We start from the raw sequence: 16,043 nt of genomic DNA, 5'->3' as shown, positions 1-16,043 counted from the left end.
AGTAGTTCATATTGAAAGTCTAATAGAAAATCTTATTTTAGTGCTTATTAATTTTCATACTAATTTCGGCTTTTTAATTCTATGGGGGTCGCGGGTCACTTAATTTTTATAAAAGGGGGTCGCCACTCGAAAAAGGTTGGGAACCACTGCTATAGAGGAATCTTTACATACATACATCCATCTAAGCGACTGGCAACTGTCAAAACATCTTCCACGCAAATAGGTAACGCTGAGTGAGTACAATAGCCCAAAACTAGGGAATGTTTTGCCATTAAATTTTTAAACATCTAATAATAACATACCTGCATGCATATAAACTAATCGAGGCTCATTTGTTCCTTTTGTTTTTTCCAATGTTTAATCCTGTCAAGGTTATCTGCAATTATCTCCCTTTAAACCAATAGCCCCAAAAAAAGAAAAACCCAACACGCAAGTCTTAAGGTAATAAAGATTTAATAATATTTAAACATAATTAAAGATTGACCTATAAATATAATCAATTATTTTTAAAAAAGAAAACAGCTCAGAAACAACAAAAAATGTTACAATGACTATTTCTAGAAAATAAACATTGACAGGGTTGATTATATTTACAAAGACCAACTCGTTTACAACTATTAAATGTTACATTTACATCCATTTCACCCTTACAAATCCTTACGTTGTTAATGTTACATGAGAAATTTTTATCATTCTTTTAATTAAAGGGGTTTATTTAATGGTTATTCAAAAATGTGGGTGATTTAATGGAACAAATTAAATGAATAAAACTGAAACAACCAAACATTGTCTTGTTAAGAGATGTGAGTAGTTTGATGTAAAAAAAAAAGTCCAGCTATTGTGTTTTGAAAGTATGCATAGAGCAATGTGTAATAATGGCATGATAATACTGTCAGTGGTTGTATTAAGGGATACCATATGTTATGAATATTATTAAGGACAGCAACAGTAATTTATATGGTACACTTGCTCAAGTTATATCTGAACTTTAAAAAAAAATCTAGTGTTGTTTTCATGATTACCAGTAGAGAAATTCTAGAGTTGAACACATGATGAATGAAGCCAAGCCTAGGGTGAATTGAAATAGAAGTGACGTAAAAGGAAGGACAATTTATTTTTAGCATAACTGACACTGCATCTCTCAACAACCAGGAATGAAACCAAACACAGTAGGTGGGATAGAAAAGTGTGACGTTATGATAAAGACTTATCAAATACTTGTTTATTGTTTTTAAAAATAAAGTCTAGAAGTAGAATCAATTGTTGTATAACATAAACAAATATTAGATAAATAAAAAATAAAACAATAAATTAATGACATTGAAAAAATTGACAACAATCACAAACTATCACTGCTATTATGTGACAGGCCTTGTTGTTAAATACAAAATTAAAATAATTAATCACATCACAGAAAAATTATAAAGCTTTAATTTATTTCTGTAGAAAATTATCTTTAAAATCATTGTTGACTCCAAGGATTAATAACTAAGTAATTTTTTTCATACAGTAGAAAAAATATTTACAATTAAAATGAAATCGTTAATTTTATTTGCGATGAATTTTTGAATTATGAAATGCTAAGTGATGAAACATAAAATATACCAAGAGAAAATTAATCCAAATACTTAAAGATTAAAAAATAATGTTCCATGCTTAGAATATAAAGAGCAAGTCTATTCTAAATGCCTTTTAACTGATGGCTTTCTCCAGATTTTAAAAACAAATATCGTAAACAAGTATATTCTAAATGCCTTTCTCCAGATTTTAAAAACAAATTCCATAAACAAGTATATTCTAAATGCCTTTTAACTGATGTCTTTCCGTTTTTTTAAAAAACAAATACCAATCAAGTAAAACAACAGAGTTATCAATTCAACAAATCTACTTTATCAGTTGTCTAATGTGGGCACTTTGTAATGTAAAAAGTTAAGAAACAAACTATTTACATAAGTTGTTACAATGCTAAAGCTGCCATTAAAATTATAGATTAGAACAAGACCATACACACAAGATGCTCAAAGATTGGTGTTATTAAAATTCAATTACTTGACAGGAAGTGATATAATTAAACTTCTTTTGAGAAAAATCTAAATACTATAAATAACAATTTGGACTGATCATTATTTGGGACAGCAACTATGCGTAGAAGTTGTTTATAAGACAATAAATCAAACAAACTACAGCATGACCTAGAAATTCTTTAAACCAGATTTAGGTTGTTTTTAAATAAAATAATACTTAAATTAGAAGGTGAATTAATCTGTTCCTTTATATAAGCTCCTTATGTTAAGATTTCAATTTAATCACTGTGTTCCTTGCAGTTTTCTGAAACTAATTACAACTGGGGAAAATGAAAATAAATGAAAAAAAAAAGTGTTCTAATGTTAATATCTTGTTATCAAAAAGTAATCTCAGGTATTTTTGTTGAGTAATATCAGAACCATGTTTGATTTTGTTTAATCTGATTTAGAATAAACAACATAAAAGCTAATCTATGTTTACTTATCACACTAATAAGTTATATAGTTGCCATTTGTCTTACTAGAAATAAAAATAACAGCTTGACATTACTAAACTTAACTTAAAACCTTTTTTGGAATCTGTGTTGTCTGTAAAATTGACTTTTAGCAAATCACAACCGCTCAACATAACTGTAACCTTTGTATTGAGCAAGAATCAAAACTTAATACCAAAAAAAAAATTATGCAAAAAATCTCTAGTAGCAGCAGGGTAGATAACCTCATAAAGTTAGTCAAAAAAGGGGCATTAATCACTATAGCACATAGTTAACAACAATTTGAAATAATGTCACATTGATGAATATGAATAGTAAAACAACATTCCATTCATTTACAATACTCAATAAATGACTAAATATTTGGAACAAATAGAAAAGCAATGAGATTACAGTGGAGTACAGGTAAAGGTAGGTGAAGCAGGGTTTATGTGGGATGAATAAAATGTTGACAAAGATAGTAAGTGAAACAATACATGAAAATGTTTAAAAAACATGATATCAAGGTGAACAGTTATACATAGAGAGAGAGATAGATGCATTAAAATGGCAATACTAAGAGGTTACACATTAAATACTTAAAATTGTATTGCTAGAAAAATATTCATACTGATTACTTAAATTTAAGAATGGTAAAGCCAAAAATATACAAATATTTGACTAAAATTGCACAAAAAAATGACAAATATGGAATATCTCAATGAGCTGTTCATTATAATAATGGGGAAAAATTGAGTACTTTGTGGCATAAAAAATACCTTAATTGTGATGTGTTGCCTTAATTAAAAAGTTAAAACATTCTTTTGTTCATTGTTAAAACATCAAATAAAAATTATTTTGACCAGTGATAAAGGACACAAAAAAACGTTTGTTTCTCACGAGATGCTAAAAATTTTAAAAAGTGCATCTGGGTAAGTCTAACTCACAAGGTACCTGTGATTAACTTACAAACCTCTGTTAAGATCTTTTACTAAGCTGTGAATTGTTATGTTTATTTCTAACAGCTAACATTCCATTGCCTGGTTAGATCAGCTCCTAAAAAAAGGCATAACTTGGTAGTGTGTGACTTAAGCCTGTTGAGCACCAGGGATTTTTCCGAGAACCTGGGAGAGAGGATATTAATTAAACTAATGTATGAATGATGGAAATATCAAAACAACCATCTATTAATAGCATAAACCTATCCAGAACCTAAGAAATGTAAAATAATTTAATTTTCTAAAATTTGATATAAAATTTGATGTGAGAGAGGATATTAATTAAACTAATGCATGTATGATGAAAATACCAAAACAACCATAAATTAATAGCAATATAACTCCAGAACCAAAGAAATGTAAAATAATCTGATTTTTCTAAAATTTGATACCCCCTCATCATCTCATATTTTTTTCAGTTCATGCCCAAGGTACATGGTACAGATGAAGTAGAGTTCATCTGTTTCAGAGAACTCAGCATAAGAAGGGTTAGTGTGGTCAGCACTATGCTTAGTTAGGTACTCATCAGAGCTGGGTGGACTCAGGGACATTCTACTAACTTGAACTAGAAAAATTTTGTAAAATGTAAAAAAAAAAAAAAATGAAAGAAACCTTGGACAGGTCCACCCCAGTCAAAGCTTGAACAGCAGGCGGCAGCTGACAGAGCAGACGACTGACCTCTCCAGTCACGCGGTCATCACCCAACAACACTATCTCATCAGTCTTGGAGAGAGGGGCAGATACCTCAGCTGCAATCTATCGCAACAAAAAATGTAGTTGATCAATCTGTATAAAATCTTGAATAACACATGGTTAAAAAATGTATTGACAAGAACTCTTGTGATATAATGTTGTACTCATGCGAGTCCATAGGTCAAATAAAATAGTTTCAACGTTTTAATTGCCTCAGCTTATAAAGGGAGTTGTGTGGTCAACGCTATACAGGTCCATCTTAGCTACCCTAATTAAACAGAAATTATCAGATATGGGTGGACAGGACTCTCCCAAGAAACTGAGCATAGAGTCTGAGACTTTTGAGTTAGTAATCCTTTACCCTATAACAGTGGTTCTTAACCTGGGTTTGATTGAACCCTTAGAGGTTCGGTGATTCTGTCTTAGGGGTTCAACAGAGGTCAAGACACACACCCAACTCATATGATTCACAATCGGATTTTTTCAGTGCGTACGGTTGAGCTATTAAGAAGGGTTCAGTGAACGCACATATACAACTGGTGGGGTTTGGTACTTCCAAAAAAGTTCAGAACCACTGCTCTATAACAAAATCAAACAAGTTGCAGGGGTCATTAAGAGACTCACTTTGGGTAGGGTTTCCATGACCAGGTGCAACATGGCAGCATCACCGTACTGTTTGTAGGCTGCGGCCTTCAGTCTCATCCTCTCAGCTTCTGCTTTACCTACAGCTTCAATAGCAGCAGCTTCTGAGGCACCAATAAGTCGGATCTTTTCAGCCTCGGCTCTGGCTGCCTCAACAGTCTGTGTCCTGCAATTTTCATTTCGTTACATTAATTCTAGTTATCAGTTTAATCTAAATGTTTTTACCAAGCTAATGACCAAGTGGGTAAAAAATATATTATTTTTGTATTTTAGCTTTATGATAAAATGTATTCCTTTTGTTATATGCTGATCCAGCATTTATCAATCCTATTTACAAATCCTGTTACCAAAAAAATGCCTCTAAAGTTCTTAGAACAATTACCATCAAGAAACAACCAACCTTTGTCCCTCTGCAACCTGACCCATCTTGTAAGCCTGTGCTTCTGCTGGACGTTTGACTGTTGCAATCAGTTCTTTCTCTTTTCTCAATATCTCTTTTTCCTCCACATCAATTTGCTTCCTTCTTTCAACAACTTCAATTTCCATCTCTTCGCTTCGAATCTTCTGTTTTTCTTTTGCTGCCTGAAGTTCATAAGCCAGTTCAGCTTCAGCTCTCTGCAAAAATAGCAATTACTTTTAAAGACTAAAATAATGATACCTTTACAAACTTGATCAAAATAACAGGTGAAGTAGAGTTTGCTTGTTTCCATGAATGCAGCATATGAAGGGATAGTGTGGGCAGTTCTATACCAAGCTGATTTTACTTTCCATAAAATCAGACAGCTATCCATCAGAACTGGACTCAGGGACGTCATATAGACTCAAAGCCCGGGGTCTAAACTTGATATTTTAGGATTAGCAGTCTAACACTCGATCATTCCACCACACCATCCCTAAGTGTAAATAGTGTTCTGAGGGATGGTGAGCAAATATTGATACATGTCTTAGTGGGATCTCAACCCAAAACATTCAGAGTAGCAGTCCCATAATTATGAAATAAGATAACGCCAAAACATTTGGTAAAATATATAAATAGATTACATTTATACTAAGTAGATATTAACCAAATGTATTATATTCTGCAAAAATATTTCCTAAAAAGTATTTTAATTTTTCCAAGTTAACTACAAAATGTACATATTAAGTTTAAGAATAACTGGATGTGATATTGCAATCAAAGATGAGTTCAAAAGCATCTCAATGATGGTGATGTTAGGACCCTAGCTTAATACAATCTTGTGCAGTAATAGTTCTGTATAAAAAAACCTCAACCTCAACTTCATGCACAGATTTTCAACAGTTAAACAAAGATTTTCTTTACAGTAACCATGCATTTAGTAATTTGAAGCCTTAAAGACGCTCACCCTGGCATTAACCTCCATATCGAAATTAGCTTTTTGCATCAGATATTCTCTAGAAGAGTCTGCGATGATGGCATCAGCCCTGTACTTTGCATCCATCCTCAGTTTTTCACACTCTGCTTCCTGAAATTTAAGTAACAAATACGATAAAAATAAAAATCTAACATCACATTTTAATTGAAAAATAACCCATTCAAATGTGATGGTAGTATGTGTGCTATTTGTTACTCAATAGAGAAACGGTACTTTGGTCAATTGAGAAGCCTTAAACAGTTATAAAAATGTGCAACAAGAACAATTAAAATATGGCTTGAAATACATTGATAGAAAGATTTGTCATACCCTAAGCATTTTAATATTCTATATACATTTACCTATTAAAACCATATAGTTCTACAGTGATGCAGAATCACAAAAAATAAAATATCAATGTAGACTACCAACCCTGATGCCAGCGTCCCTGTTAGCTTCAGCAACACCAATATCAGCATCTCTTTTGACATTGGCAGTCTGGGCACGCCCAAGGGAGGAGAGATACTCGACTTTGTCGAAGATGTCCTTGATGGTGAAGCTGAGGATCTCAATGCCCATCTTGCCTACATCAGGTGCTGCCACTTCCCTGACCAGCTGTGCAAACTGATCACGATCCTGATAAATAGCCTCAACACTAAGAGTACCTAAAATGTGACAAAAATTATTGTACAAGTATATGATTGTAAACCTTGAATACAATTTTAAAATGGAGGGGTAAACAAGAAACGTAGTAAGGGAATATTAAATAACTTACCCAAAATAGCCCTAAGATGACCCTCAAGGGTCTGAAGGATTACGTGCTCAATGTGCTGAGGGGACTTCCCCAAAAACTGCTCACAAGCCTTCTTTAGTATGTCTGGAGATCTCATGATTTTACACTGAGCAACACCTGTGACTGTTACAGGCACACCTTCGGAAGTTTCAACACTTTCACAAACTGGATTTAGTGTCATTACCTCAAGGGAAATGCTATTAAAAATAATATGATAGAGTTTAATTAAATAGCTGAACATAAAAACCAGTGTAAGATTAAAAGTTAATAAAAACAGGGTACTTATCTATTAAGTCAGAAAAAGAGGAATCACAAAAGGAGTTTGAATGAATGCTACAAACAACATTAAACCCTAAGAACAGTTTTTTATGACTTACGTTTGAGTATCTGTAACAAGCCACCATGCCCATCCCCAGCCTCCAATAATGTATTTTCTTCCCTCAGCTCCACAACAGCCACCTGTAATTTTTAATAAATTACCTATTTATGTTACATTTGAAACTATACACTATACACCCTACAATCATACAATGTAACAATACAATGTACTAATAAATAGAATAGGTTGAACATTGAGGAAACCACAACCAGTTATACTTATTATAACTTATACTAATATATACTTAATAGGGGCCTACTAAAAGTACTATAATACTAATAATACTATTTTATAGGCCTAATGGCCTAATGCTAATGCTAATAATAATAGGGGCCTAATTATAATAATAATATCAGTTATAGGCCTGGGCCCCTAATAAATATTAAATAATTAACAATCAAATAGCCATATCATTAATATAAAATTATTAGGCTAACTAACTATATCTAATTGTTGAATTAATAATGAAACATGATTGAAGTAAAAAAAAAAAAAATTAGGCTAGGCCTAGGCCCCTACATAAAAAAAATAAAAGACATTTTAAAAAACTAGATTTAACTAGATCTATGTTATCCAAGTTGTGAGTCTTATTAGTTATTACTTTACGCATTAAAAGTTTTCATATTTCATGCAGTTCATACCTGAAATTACTAAGGCCTCGTTGGGTCCAGTTGTATGAATATTTCCCATTTTGACAAAATAAATACCCAATGTTTATGTGCAGGGAATACGATTATACCTGCAGTTTATAAACAATCCTTGATAATCCCAGTAAACTCTCGTCGACACGAGATGTACTTATGTTGGGCAAAAAAGGCTTGTACAAAAAAAGCCTAGGCCCAAGGCAATAGAAATGAAGATCTATATTATAGATCTAGATCTATATATTATAGTATATTTTGAAATAAGACGATACAATTATTTTACAATTTTCACAATTAAATAATTAGATACATGTAATCATAAAAGCATCACAATAAACATAGACTAATTTTTAAAAAAAAATAGCAGCAAGATCATACACACTGTATTATACGGCATCGGGGAAAATAATAATAATACATAGTTGAAGTAATATTGTAACACTTAAAAACTCAGTAATTCCTTTTGTTTTATATTAAATTAAGCAAAATACATTGTAGCAAAATAAAAGTATTGCATTTTAAATAATAATTATTGCATTTAACATTACTTCGAATTGTTATAGTGAGTTTTCTAGGGCCAAGATATTTGGCATTAAAATATTTTAAAATCTGCAAGGACTTCCTGTGTGAAACGACGAGATATGGTGGAATACTCATTTCTAGACCCGAGTAAAAATATCCTGTGCGTCACTGTTATTAGGATTTAATTTGTTCATTTTCACCATAGGAAGTTTCTAAAGTTGACGCATTCAAAATTTAGGTATAATGAAATATAATGTTAACTACTTTGATCTAGACTCTATAATATTGTCTGTGTAGGCCTATTAAAAAAGTAAAAATTTTATTTGGTTCGTGACTCAGACTGGTCCAGTGAAATTTTAAAAAATGATTCTCTAGTCTAGAGACTAGAGAATCTAGTGGACACTCCCATCTGTGTTTTTGAATGTTTAGTAATATTATTATAGTTATAACTTATAATATAGTTAAGTTTCTTATCTTTCGTTACTCTGCAATGTTTAGAGTTTAGACTCTCGACAAATAGATCTAGTTAGGAATTGTGATTCTGTGGACAGTCAGTTAAGTGACTAAGTCAGTGTAGAAATTTTAAAAATTGTTTTTGAATAGGCCTAGACTACTAGAGCAAATTACATTGTCCGAACACTACGTGGGACCGAACACTTCGTCGGTTTTTGGCTCATAGAAACTTTAATTAGCATGTCTCATGCGAAACCACGGCGCCTGCACGTAAACTGTTCATTTATGAACACTTCCGTGTCAAGTACTTCCGTTTCCTCTCTCAAGAATTATTTTTAGAAAATTTTTAACGTTGCATGGTACGCACATTTCTATTTTTACACCAGCCGGATGAAGTGACCTAGGGTTGGACTTAGGGGCAAAACTTGAACCAATCAACGCTTAGCTAAAAGGTTACACTATAAATAGCTTCTATATATGTATGGAACATCGTAAATGTCAAGGTTAATGGGTTATTTTGTGCTTGAACAATAAAAAAGGGGTGTTCGCTAACTTTTTTGACCTTACATGGGACCGGACAGCAACACAAAAATATTATTAAATAAGAATTTAGAGCATAAAAGGGGCTGGTTATTGAAGGGAAAGGGTCAAAATAAGGTCAAGAAGGCAGTGGAATGCGAAAGAGGAGGGGGAATCATGTGACCTGGCTGGCTTAGCAGCGTACTGCGCGAGCCGCAATGGCTGAATGGGATGAACTTTGGGAGTGTGGGAAAAAGGTTTTATACTATTAAAATTACCTCACAATCAATAACACAATATAAATGCATATAATATATGTTTTTATTCATTAAATTGACTTTAAATTATTCTAAATGAACAAAAAGTGCTTTGTCCGATGACGGGTAAAGTTGTCCGAACACATTTGAAATTGTATTACATGTGTCCGAACACACGTTAAGACCCCCCAGTCACTATAACAAGAATAGCTAAAGTTCTATGCGTATGAATACAAAATGACACACACATTATTAAAGTAGAATGATTGCGGATAGATATGATACTTTTTTTTCCTTCCTATGTTAAGCGGTTACTGAATGAGACCGCATGGAAGTTTTAAGTTGCGTTTTTTCGCGGTGTGTGTCCGGACAGTGTAATTTGCTCTAGATTTAGATCTAGTCTAGATCTAGGTGTTGTTGATAAAATAAATTCAACAATTTGTGAAATGACAAGAGGTGGTAAATTGCAAGAAGAAAATGCTAGACATACCTGCAGAATCACAGTGTTAATTACGAGATACAATTTGAGAGACATTTCTTTCTTTGGTAATCTATCGTTTTGGGTACGTAAAATCGCCCGCGGCTATTTATGTACGAAAACGTTACCTCGTTGTCAAGGCTTTAATAGAAGTATATTGTCATACTTTTGTGTCAAATATTATAGATAAATGAATAATAAACCTAAATCAATGGCTAAATATATCGATATAGGCCAGAAATTAACTTTAAACAGCAGTGTCTGAGAGCAAGATTTGCTATATAAACAGCAGCCATTTGTAAAATAGAGTGGCTTCCCCCTGAATCTGGCGCTAAAAGCTTATAAAAATAAAACTTTGACAAGATGGCTGCTATAGTAAATGAGCATGGTTGCATCTGTTGGAAACATCGCTAGTCTTCATTTATTACGGAAAAGTTTTAATTCAATTGTTTAAAAACAGGTACATAAATGAATCAAGGAAACATTTTTGAATTTTTAAAAACATAAATCCTCCTCAAAATGTGAAATAATTATTAAAATTTAAGGAGTCACCTGTTTTTCACATTACAAATCGCGGGCGATTTTACGTACCCAAAACGATAGATTACCCTTTCTTTCATGCTTTTGGTAGTCTTTTTTTTCCGGATGTGCAAGAAATAGGCCTACTTCAAATGTTTTTAATAATATTAATATTTAAAAAATCAAAACATAGGCCTAAGTTAAGTACTTCTAGGATCACCCACTCATGTTTTCTTGTCTGCATTAGAAAAATACAGCTTCAGTCAATTGGTCACTGAGTTCCTAAAGATATTATTTTGATAGATTTTCTCACTTAATCTGAAATTTACGCAATTTTCAATTTAAACATGACCACTGAATAATAGACATCCATATTTAATCCATTAGGCACTAATCTTGAAGTTTTTAGTTCATTTTAAACTAAATTAGGCCTAGGCCTACTTAATTTAATATGTATTGTCACTCACTGCGATGACACGACACACTACTCCATGACAACACAACTTTCGTCTGAAGCCTCTGCAAACCACGAATCGGTTTCACTTTTTAATTGGCTATGCACTATAGTTCCTCACTAGTGATGAGCCAAATAGCGGTCACGTGGTTTTTAAAAAATAAATGTCTATGAAAAGATACATTCTCCAAAGCAAATTTTGAAATGCTCCTTTGGCTTATATTGCCCTGCCACCCATAGTTTGTTTTTATAATGTGAATGATTCGCCATTTTGCTTGTCAATATTTTAAAAAGTAATTCTAAGAAGGAAGGTCACTGCAACTAAGACGAAAAATCGTCGGTAGTCATGCGTCTGATGTTGACGTCATATTGTTGTTGGCAATTAGCCCCGCCTCCAGGCTAGCGAGCAATACTACACATTATTAATATAAGGCCAATATCTTCCGATATTCAACTTTTTGTATTGTTGTACTTGTAGAAAGCGTAGAAGTATAAATAAACAATTTAAAAAGTGTAATTTTTTATTAGGCTATGTAATTTTAATTAAAAGCATTTTTAAACATCAACAAAATTGATATTTATACGATGAAAACATAAATCGCAAGCAGTAGTAATACAAAACCTCTTTGCGACAATACATGTTTGCAGCATCAGCGATTTTGTTTTAGTAAACTGATGTTATATTGATATATAGGGAAGCTCTGGTGCTCCACACAAAAGAAAGAAGTCGCAATGTAAACATAGGATGTTATAACAATACAAATGTCTTTGAAGTCTGCATCAAGGTTCATTGTAACTCGGATGGTATAATTTTCGCAGACATCTTCGCTTTTTACCCCCACCTAGCGTAAGTTTCAGGTGGGGGAAAGATGTGCGACAAAAATGTCATGTGAACTGTGGTTTTCACACCCTTCTTGCAATTTACCACCTCACCATATTTCTTATCTCCTGAAATTTCGTTTTCAACTTAGGTGCACACACACTGACATTTAATTATAAATTTATTTATGAGAAATTTCACTTAAGTATCCTCATCTAGAATATTTTTTGTTACAAAAAAAAAAGCCAAGAACCAACTTGTTTTTTTTTTTTTAATGGCATGTTTTAATTCTATTCTATATCTATTTCCAATGCAGGTGTGAAACTCTTTAACTTCAAGAATGAGTGACATGAGTGATTTAGATAGGTATGTTGACTTATGTATGGCTTTGTTAACTATGTAATTTTTGTCTTTATTATACATCACATATTTGCCAATTTGGCAGCAAGTCTATTAAAACTGTGATTGTCTGCAGTTGTAAAATTTTGTTTTCAGACAAATAGAGCAGCTACAAAGATGTGAAGTAATCAAGGAAAGTGAAGTTAAAGCCCTTTGTGCTAAAGCTAGAGAAATTCTGGTAGAGGAAGGAAATGTACAGGCAGTAGATGCTCCAGTCACAGTAAGCATACCTAAAAATCTATAACATAGATGATTTTATAATGATTTATGATGTTGACTTTAGTATGACTCATGCAGTGTTAAAGCTCAATCTCTTTTGTTTGTTTTTTTGCATTTATATAGTAATTTTTTTGTCTCAACTTGTTAATTATGAGAAGTGTGCAAAAACTGTTTTTATGTTTTCCTTCAAGGTTTGTGGTGATATTCATGGCCAGTTTTATGATTTAAAAGAATTGTTCAAAGTGGGTGGTAAGGTGCCAGAGACAAACTACTTATTCATGGGAGACTTTGTTGACAGAGGATTTTACAGCGTGGAAACTTTTCTTTTACTTTTAGCCCTGAAGGTATGGTTTTTATATGAAGTGCTCTAATTACTTGCGCATTTTCACTCACGTTTCCTTTGATTGAAAAATATCAAACTGATTCATTATTTTCTTTAGGTGCGGTATCCTGATCGTATCACACTAATCAGAGGTAATCATGAAAGCAGACAGATTACACAAGTGTACGGGTTTTATGATGAGTGTTTAAGAAAATATGGATCCATCACAGTATGGCGCTACTGTACAGAAATCTTTGATTACCTCAGTCTTTCAGCAATAGTAGATGGAAAGGTAATCTCTATGTTGTACAATCTAATTATTTTATTACAAAATTAATTTCCAAAACTTCAATTTTCATCTGTTACCCCATAATCACACATTTATATGATAGAAATGTGGTTTGTTGTCTTTATGATTTTTAATTATCTCTTCTTGTTAGTATTTTATTTCCTAGTTTACTTTCTTTTTGTTAGATATTCTGCGTGCACGGTGGCTTGTCACCATCTATAACATCTCTAGACCAAATAAGACAAATAGACAGAAAACAAGAGGTTCCTCATGATGGACCCATGTGTGATTTATTGTGGTCAGATCCAGAAGGTTTGTTGGCATTCATTTATTTTTAATCATTCTTTAGCATGAATAATTTGTTAGCTGGTTTAGTGAGAGGTAACTCGTGATGTTCCCAGGTGTAATTTATTGTGGTCATGTCCAATTTTTTTTTACTCATTCCCTAGCATGAATAATGTGTTAACTGATTTAGTAAGCCGCAATAAAGACCATATTTGACTGCTTTTATTTAGACATGCAAGGTTGGGGTGTCAGTCCTAGAGGTGCGGGCTATTTGTTTGGAAGTGATGTTGTCAACTCGTTTTGCCAAGAAAATGAGGTAGACTTGATATGTCGTGCACACCAACTTGTGATGGAGGGTTATAAATGGCACTTTGGTGAAATGGTCCTCACTGTTTGGTCAGCACCAAACTACTGTTATAGGTAAGCTAATCTTTATTTTCATATTCTAAATATTGTTTTATTTTTACGAAAACCATTACAGTTTTTAAAAAGGTTTCAGTTGAAGTTTTAAATAGTACTCATTTTAGTTGGACTTTTTTCCTTCATTGCTATGTTTGATTTTTTTATTCATAGGTGTGGCAACGTGGCAGCTATCCTTGAATTAGATGAAAACTTGAAAAGAGATTTTACAATATTTGAAGCAGCACCACAGGTTTGTCACGCTCTATTCTCATTTTTAGGTCTCATATTTATAGATTATTTAAGGCCGACTTGTAAAATAATCCAGGCAAAAATACTTTTTTTTTCAATTATGAGAGTTGTGGGTCACTTGACTTCACTTGACTTTTATAATTAAAAAAAAAGGGTCACCGCTCATAAAAAATTTGGGAACCTGTTATTTAAGGGATGTCATGTACTGAACCATTAATCAAACAAAGGCTGCTTACATTTACTTGCATGTTGTACTCAGTCATAAAAATCAAAGAAACTTACAAATTGGCTGTTAATCTTATACTTATAGATGCATTTTAAATTCTCATTATTGATACCCCTCTGAATTAATTTCTTGAAACCAGGAATCCCGAGGCATCCCATCAAAGAAGCCACAACCTGACTACTTCCTCTAGCACCATTCAGGCACTCTGCATCCTGGACCGACCAAAACTCTGTACAGTCCCATCAGTCTTATTCTATCAACTTTGGTCCAAGTCAAATCATTTGTGTATGATAATTTGTATGAAATAGTTTATTTAACAAATATTAAAGTCTTTACATGAACCAAACTTATCTTGTAAATGTGTGATTTGTAATTATTTTACTGGTCACTTTATGCCAAGTTCTTTTATTTGTTCTAACAAAGTTTTGTATTCTAAATGATTGGTAATTGTACAGTATTAAATGAATGGCAACATAGTTTGTAATGTGGGTAGAAACTCAATCATCCTGTTATTCCATCCATGTCATTCTGATTCTGGCCATTTTTTTTTCTATATTGATGTTTGTTAAACAGATCTGAGTGTTTCTGATTATTTGGATAATCTTTATCAGTGGTAGTAATGGGATTAATTAATTAATCATGTGCCTAGGTTATTAGTGAGAAACTAGGGTGGTCTTCTGTTAATTTATTTTGGGTTTTTAAAATTTTGAGTGTTTAATTAATTGCTTAGTGTAAGGTTTTATTGGCAACAACTTTGTTGTTTTAACTGTTTTTGTTTTTATATTAATTGCTTAGTTATCAGATTTGTAGGGGGGGGGGGGGGGGTTGATAGTGCCTTGTTTGGTAAAGATGGTTGCTGCTGATCAACTTTAACATACACTGTATTTGGTTAAGTGAATATTAAAACAATTTTTTTTTCTATTACATTACCCTGTTACTTTTTTTTTTCAAAAAGATTACTTGCGGGGAAAGGTTTTCATTAATAATTTGCTGCAAGAATATTTTTGAAATTATGTTGACACGCCAAGTAGACATGATAAAGGTGTAAGTTATTTTTAGCTGTTTGTCTTTGGTATCACATGACTGTGCTATCAATACTATCATGTTTCTGCGTACATTGGTTGAGAAAACAACGTGCATTACATTCTGTTATTTAGACCACCTGGCATGACTAGTTGTATTTTTAGTAACAGTAGGTTAGGGGGTTGTCCATACACACTCGGAGGAGGGTCCGTAATTTTGTTATGGGGGGTGTCAGATGGTGTGATGTCACACTTGCATTATAAAAAAAGCAATGTTAGTAAACTAGTTTTAGCCGTAATTTCGCGTTATAGATTCTTAATAAATAGTAACAGGGATTGATTAAAATACTTTGACAGAGTTCAGACAAGATTTTGGAAAAATATCGATGTTCTAAGAAAAATTCAACTCTGCAATTTCGGGGGGGGGGGGGGGGTTGTAGGTTGAGGTTTGACGTCATTCTATGGGGGTCGGCTTTTTGGTGCAATGTGTGTGGAAAGGGGGGGGGTAAATGTCCAAAAAAGCGTGACGTCATTTATGAATGACCCCCATTTACATTTTACAAGAGGCCCATTTTATGACATTAAAAAT

The 16,043-nt window shown here is 32.8% G+C and overlaps 2 protein-coding genes across 3 annotated transcripts; one reads left to right on the top strand and one right to left on the bottom strand.

Annotated features, from left to right (window-relative positions):
* Positions 1–434: 434 nt before the first annotated feature.
* Positions 435–8,139, bottom strand: LOC131934950 (flotillin-2). The gene is made up of 9 exons (XM_059291225.1): positions 8,017–8,139; positions 7,374–7,455; positions 6,979–7,193; positions 6,636–6,868; positions 6,195–6,314; positions 5,231–5,445; positions 4,813–4,996; positions 4,108–4,251; positions 435–3,621 (listed from the first exon to the last, which is right to left on the bottom strand). Exons 1-9 carry the CDS (start codon positions 8,063–8,065, stop codon positions 3,586–3,588), a joined length of 1,278 nt encoding a protein of 425 aa, XP_059147208.1. The 5' UTR covers positions 8,066–8,139; the 3' UTR covers positions 435–3,585.
* A 495-nt stretch (positions 8,140–8,634) lies between these two features.
* On the top strand, positions 8,635–14,769 carry LOC131934933 (serine/threonine-protein phosphatase 4 catalytic subunit). Of its 2 annotated transcripts, none has more exons than XM_059291213.1 (9): positions 8,635–8,701; positions 12,358–12,407; positions 12,537–12,660; positions 12,851–13,003; positions 13,100–13,273; positions 13,456–13,582; positions 13,786–13,975; positions 14,129–14,207; positions 14,572–14,769. In XM_059291213.1, the coding sequence occupies exons 2-9, from the start codon at positions 12,382–12,384 to the stop codon at positions 14,620–14,622; spliced, it is 924 nt and encodes a 307-aa protein (XP_059147196.1). In that variant the 5' UTR covers positions 8,635–8,701; positions 12,358–12,381; the 3' UTR covers positions 14,623–14,769. The 2 variants fall into 2 exon arrangements, with proteins under 2 accessions (XP_059147196.1, XP_059147189.1); XM_059291206.1 differs by having other exon boundaries at positions 8,639–8,779.
* The last annotated feature ends 1,274 nt before the right edge of the window (positions 14,770–16,043 follow it).

Source organism: Physella acuta, unplaced genomic scaffold (assembly GCF_028476545.2).
Source record: "Physella acuta isolate Inbredline_101_S28 unplaced genomic scaffold, ASM2847654v3 ptg000012l, whole genome shotgun sequence".
NCBI classification, from domain to species: domain Eukaryota; kingdom Metazoa; phylum Mollusca; class Gastropoda; family Physidae; genus Physella; species Physella acuta.
This window is presented reverse-complemented; position numbering and strand designations above follow the sequence as displayed.

What these genes read in the sequence shown, in the direction of transcription:
- LOC131934933 (XM_059291213.1), top strand. Translation starts at nt 12,382, where the DNA reads ATGAGTGACATGAGTGATTTAGATAG. An exon ending in GACATGAGTGATTTAGATAG is followed by an intron (nt 12,408 to 12,536) that starts GTATGTTGACTT and finishes TTTTGTTTTCAG; the next exon opens with ACAAATAGAGCAGCTACAAA. An exon ending in GCACCAAACTACTGTTATAG is followed by an intron (nt 13,976 to 14,128) that starts GTAAGCTAATCT and finishes TTTTATTCATAG; the next exon opens with GTGTGGCAACGTGGCAGCTA.
- LOC131934950 (XM_059291225.1), bottom strand. Translation starts at nt 8,065, where the DNA reads ATGGGAAATATTCATACAACTGGACCCAACGAGGCCTTAGTAATTTCA. An exon ending in CTTGTTACAGATACTCAAAC is followed by an intron (nt 7,194 to 7,373) that starts GTAAGTCATAAA and finishes TATTTTTAATAG; the next exon opens with CATTTCCCTTGAGGTAATGA. An exon ending in TCATCTTAGGGCTATTTTGG is followed by an intron (nt 6,869 to 6,978) that starts GTAAGTTATTTA and finishes GTCACATTTTAG; the next exon opens with GTACTCTTAGTGTTGAGGCT.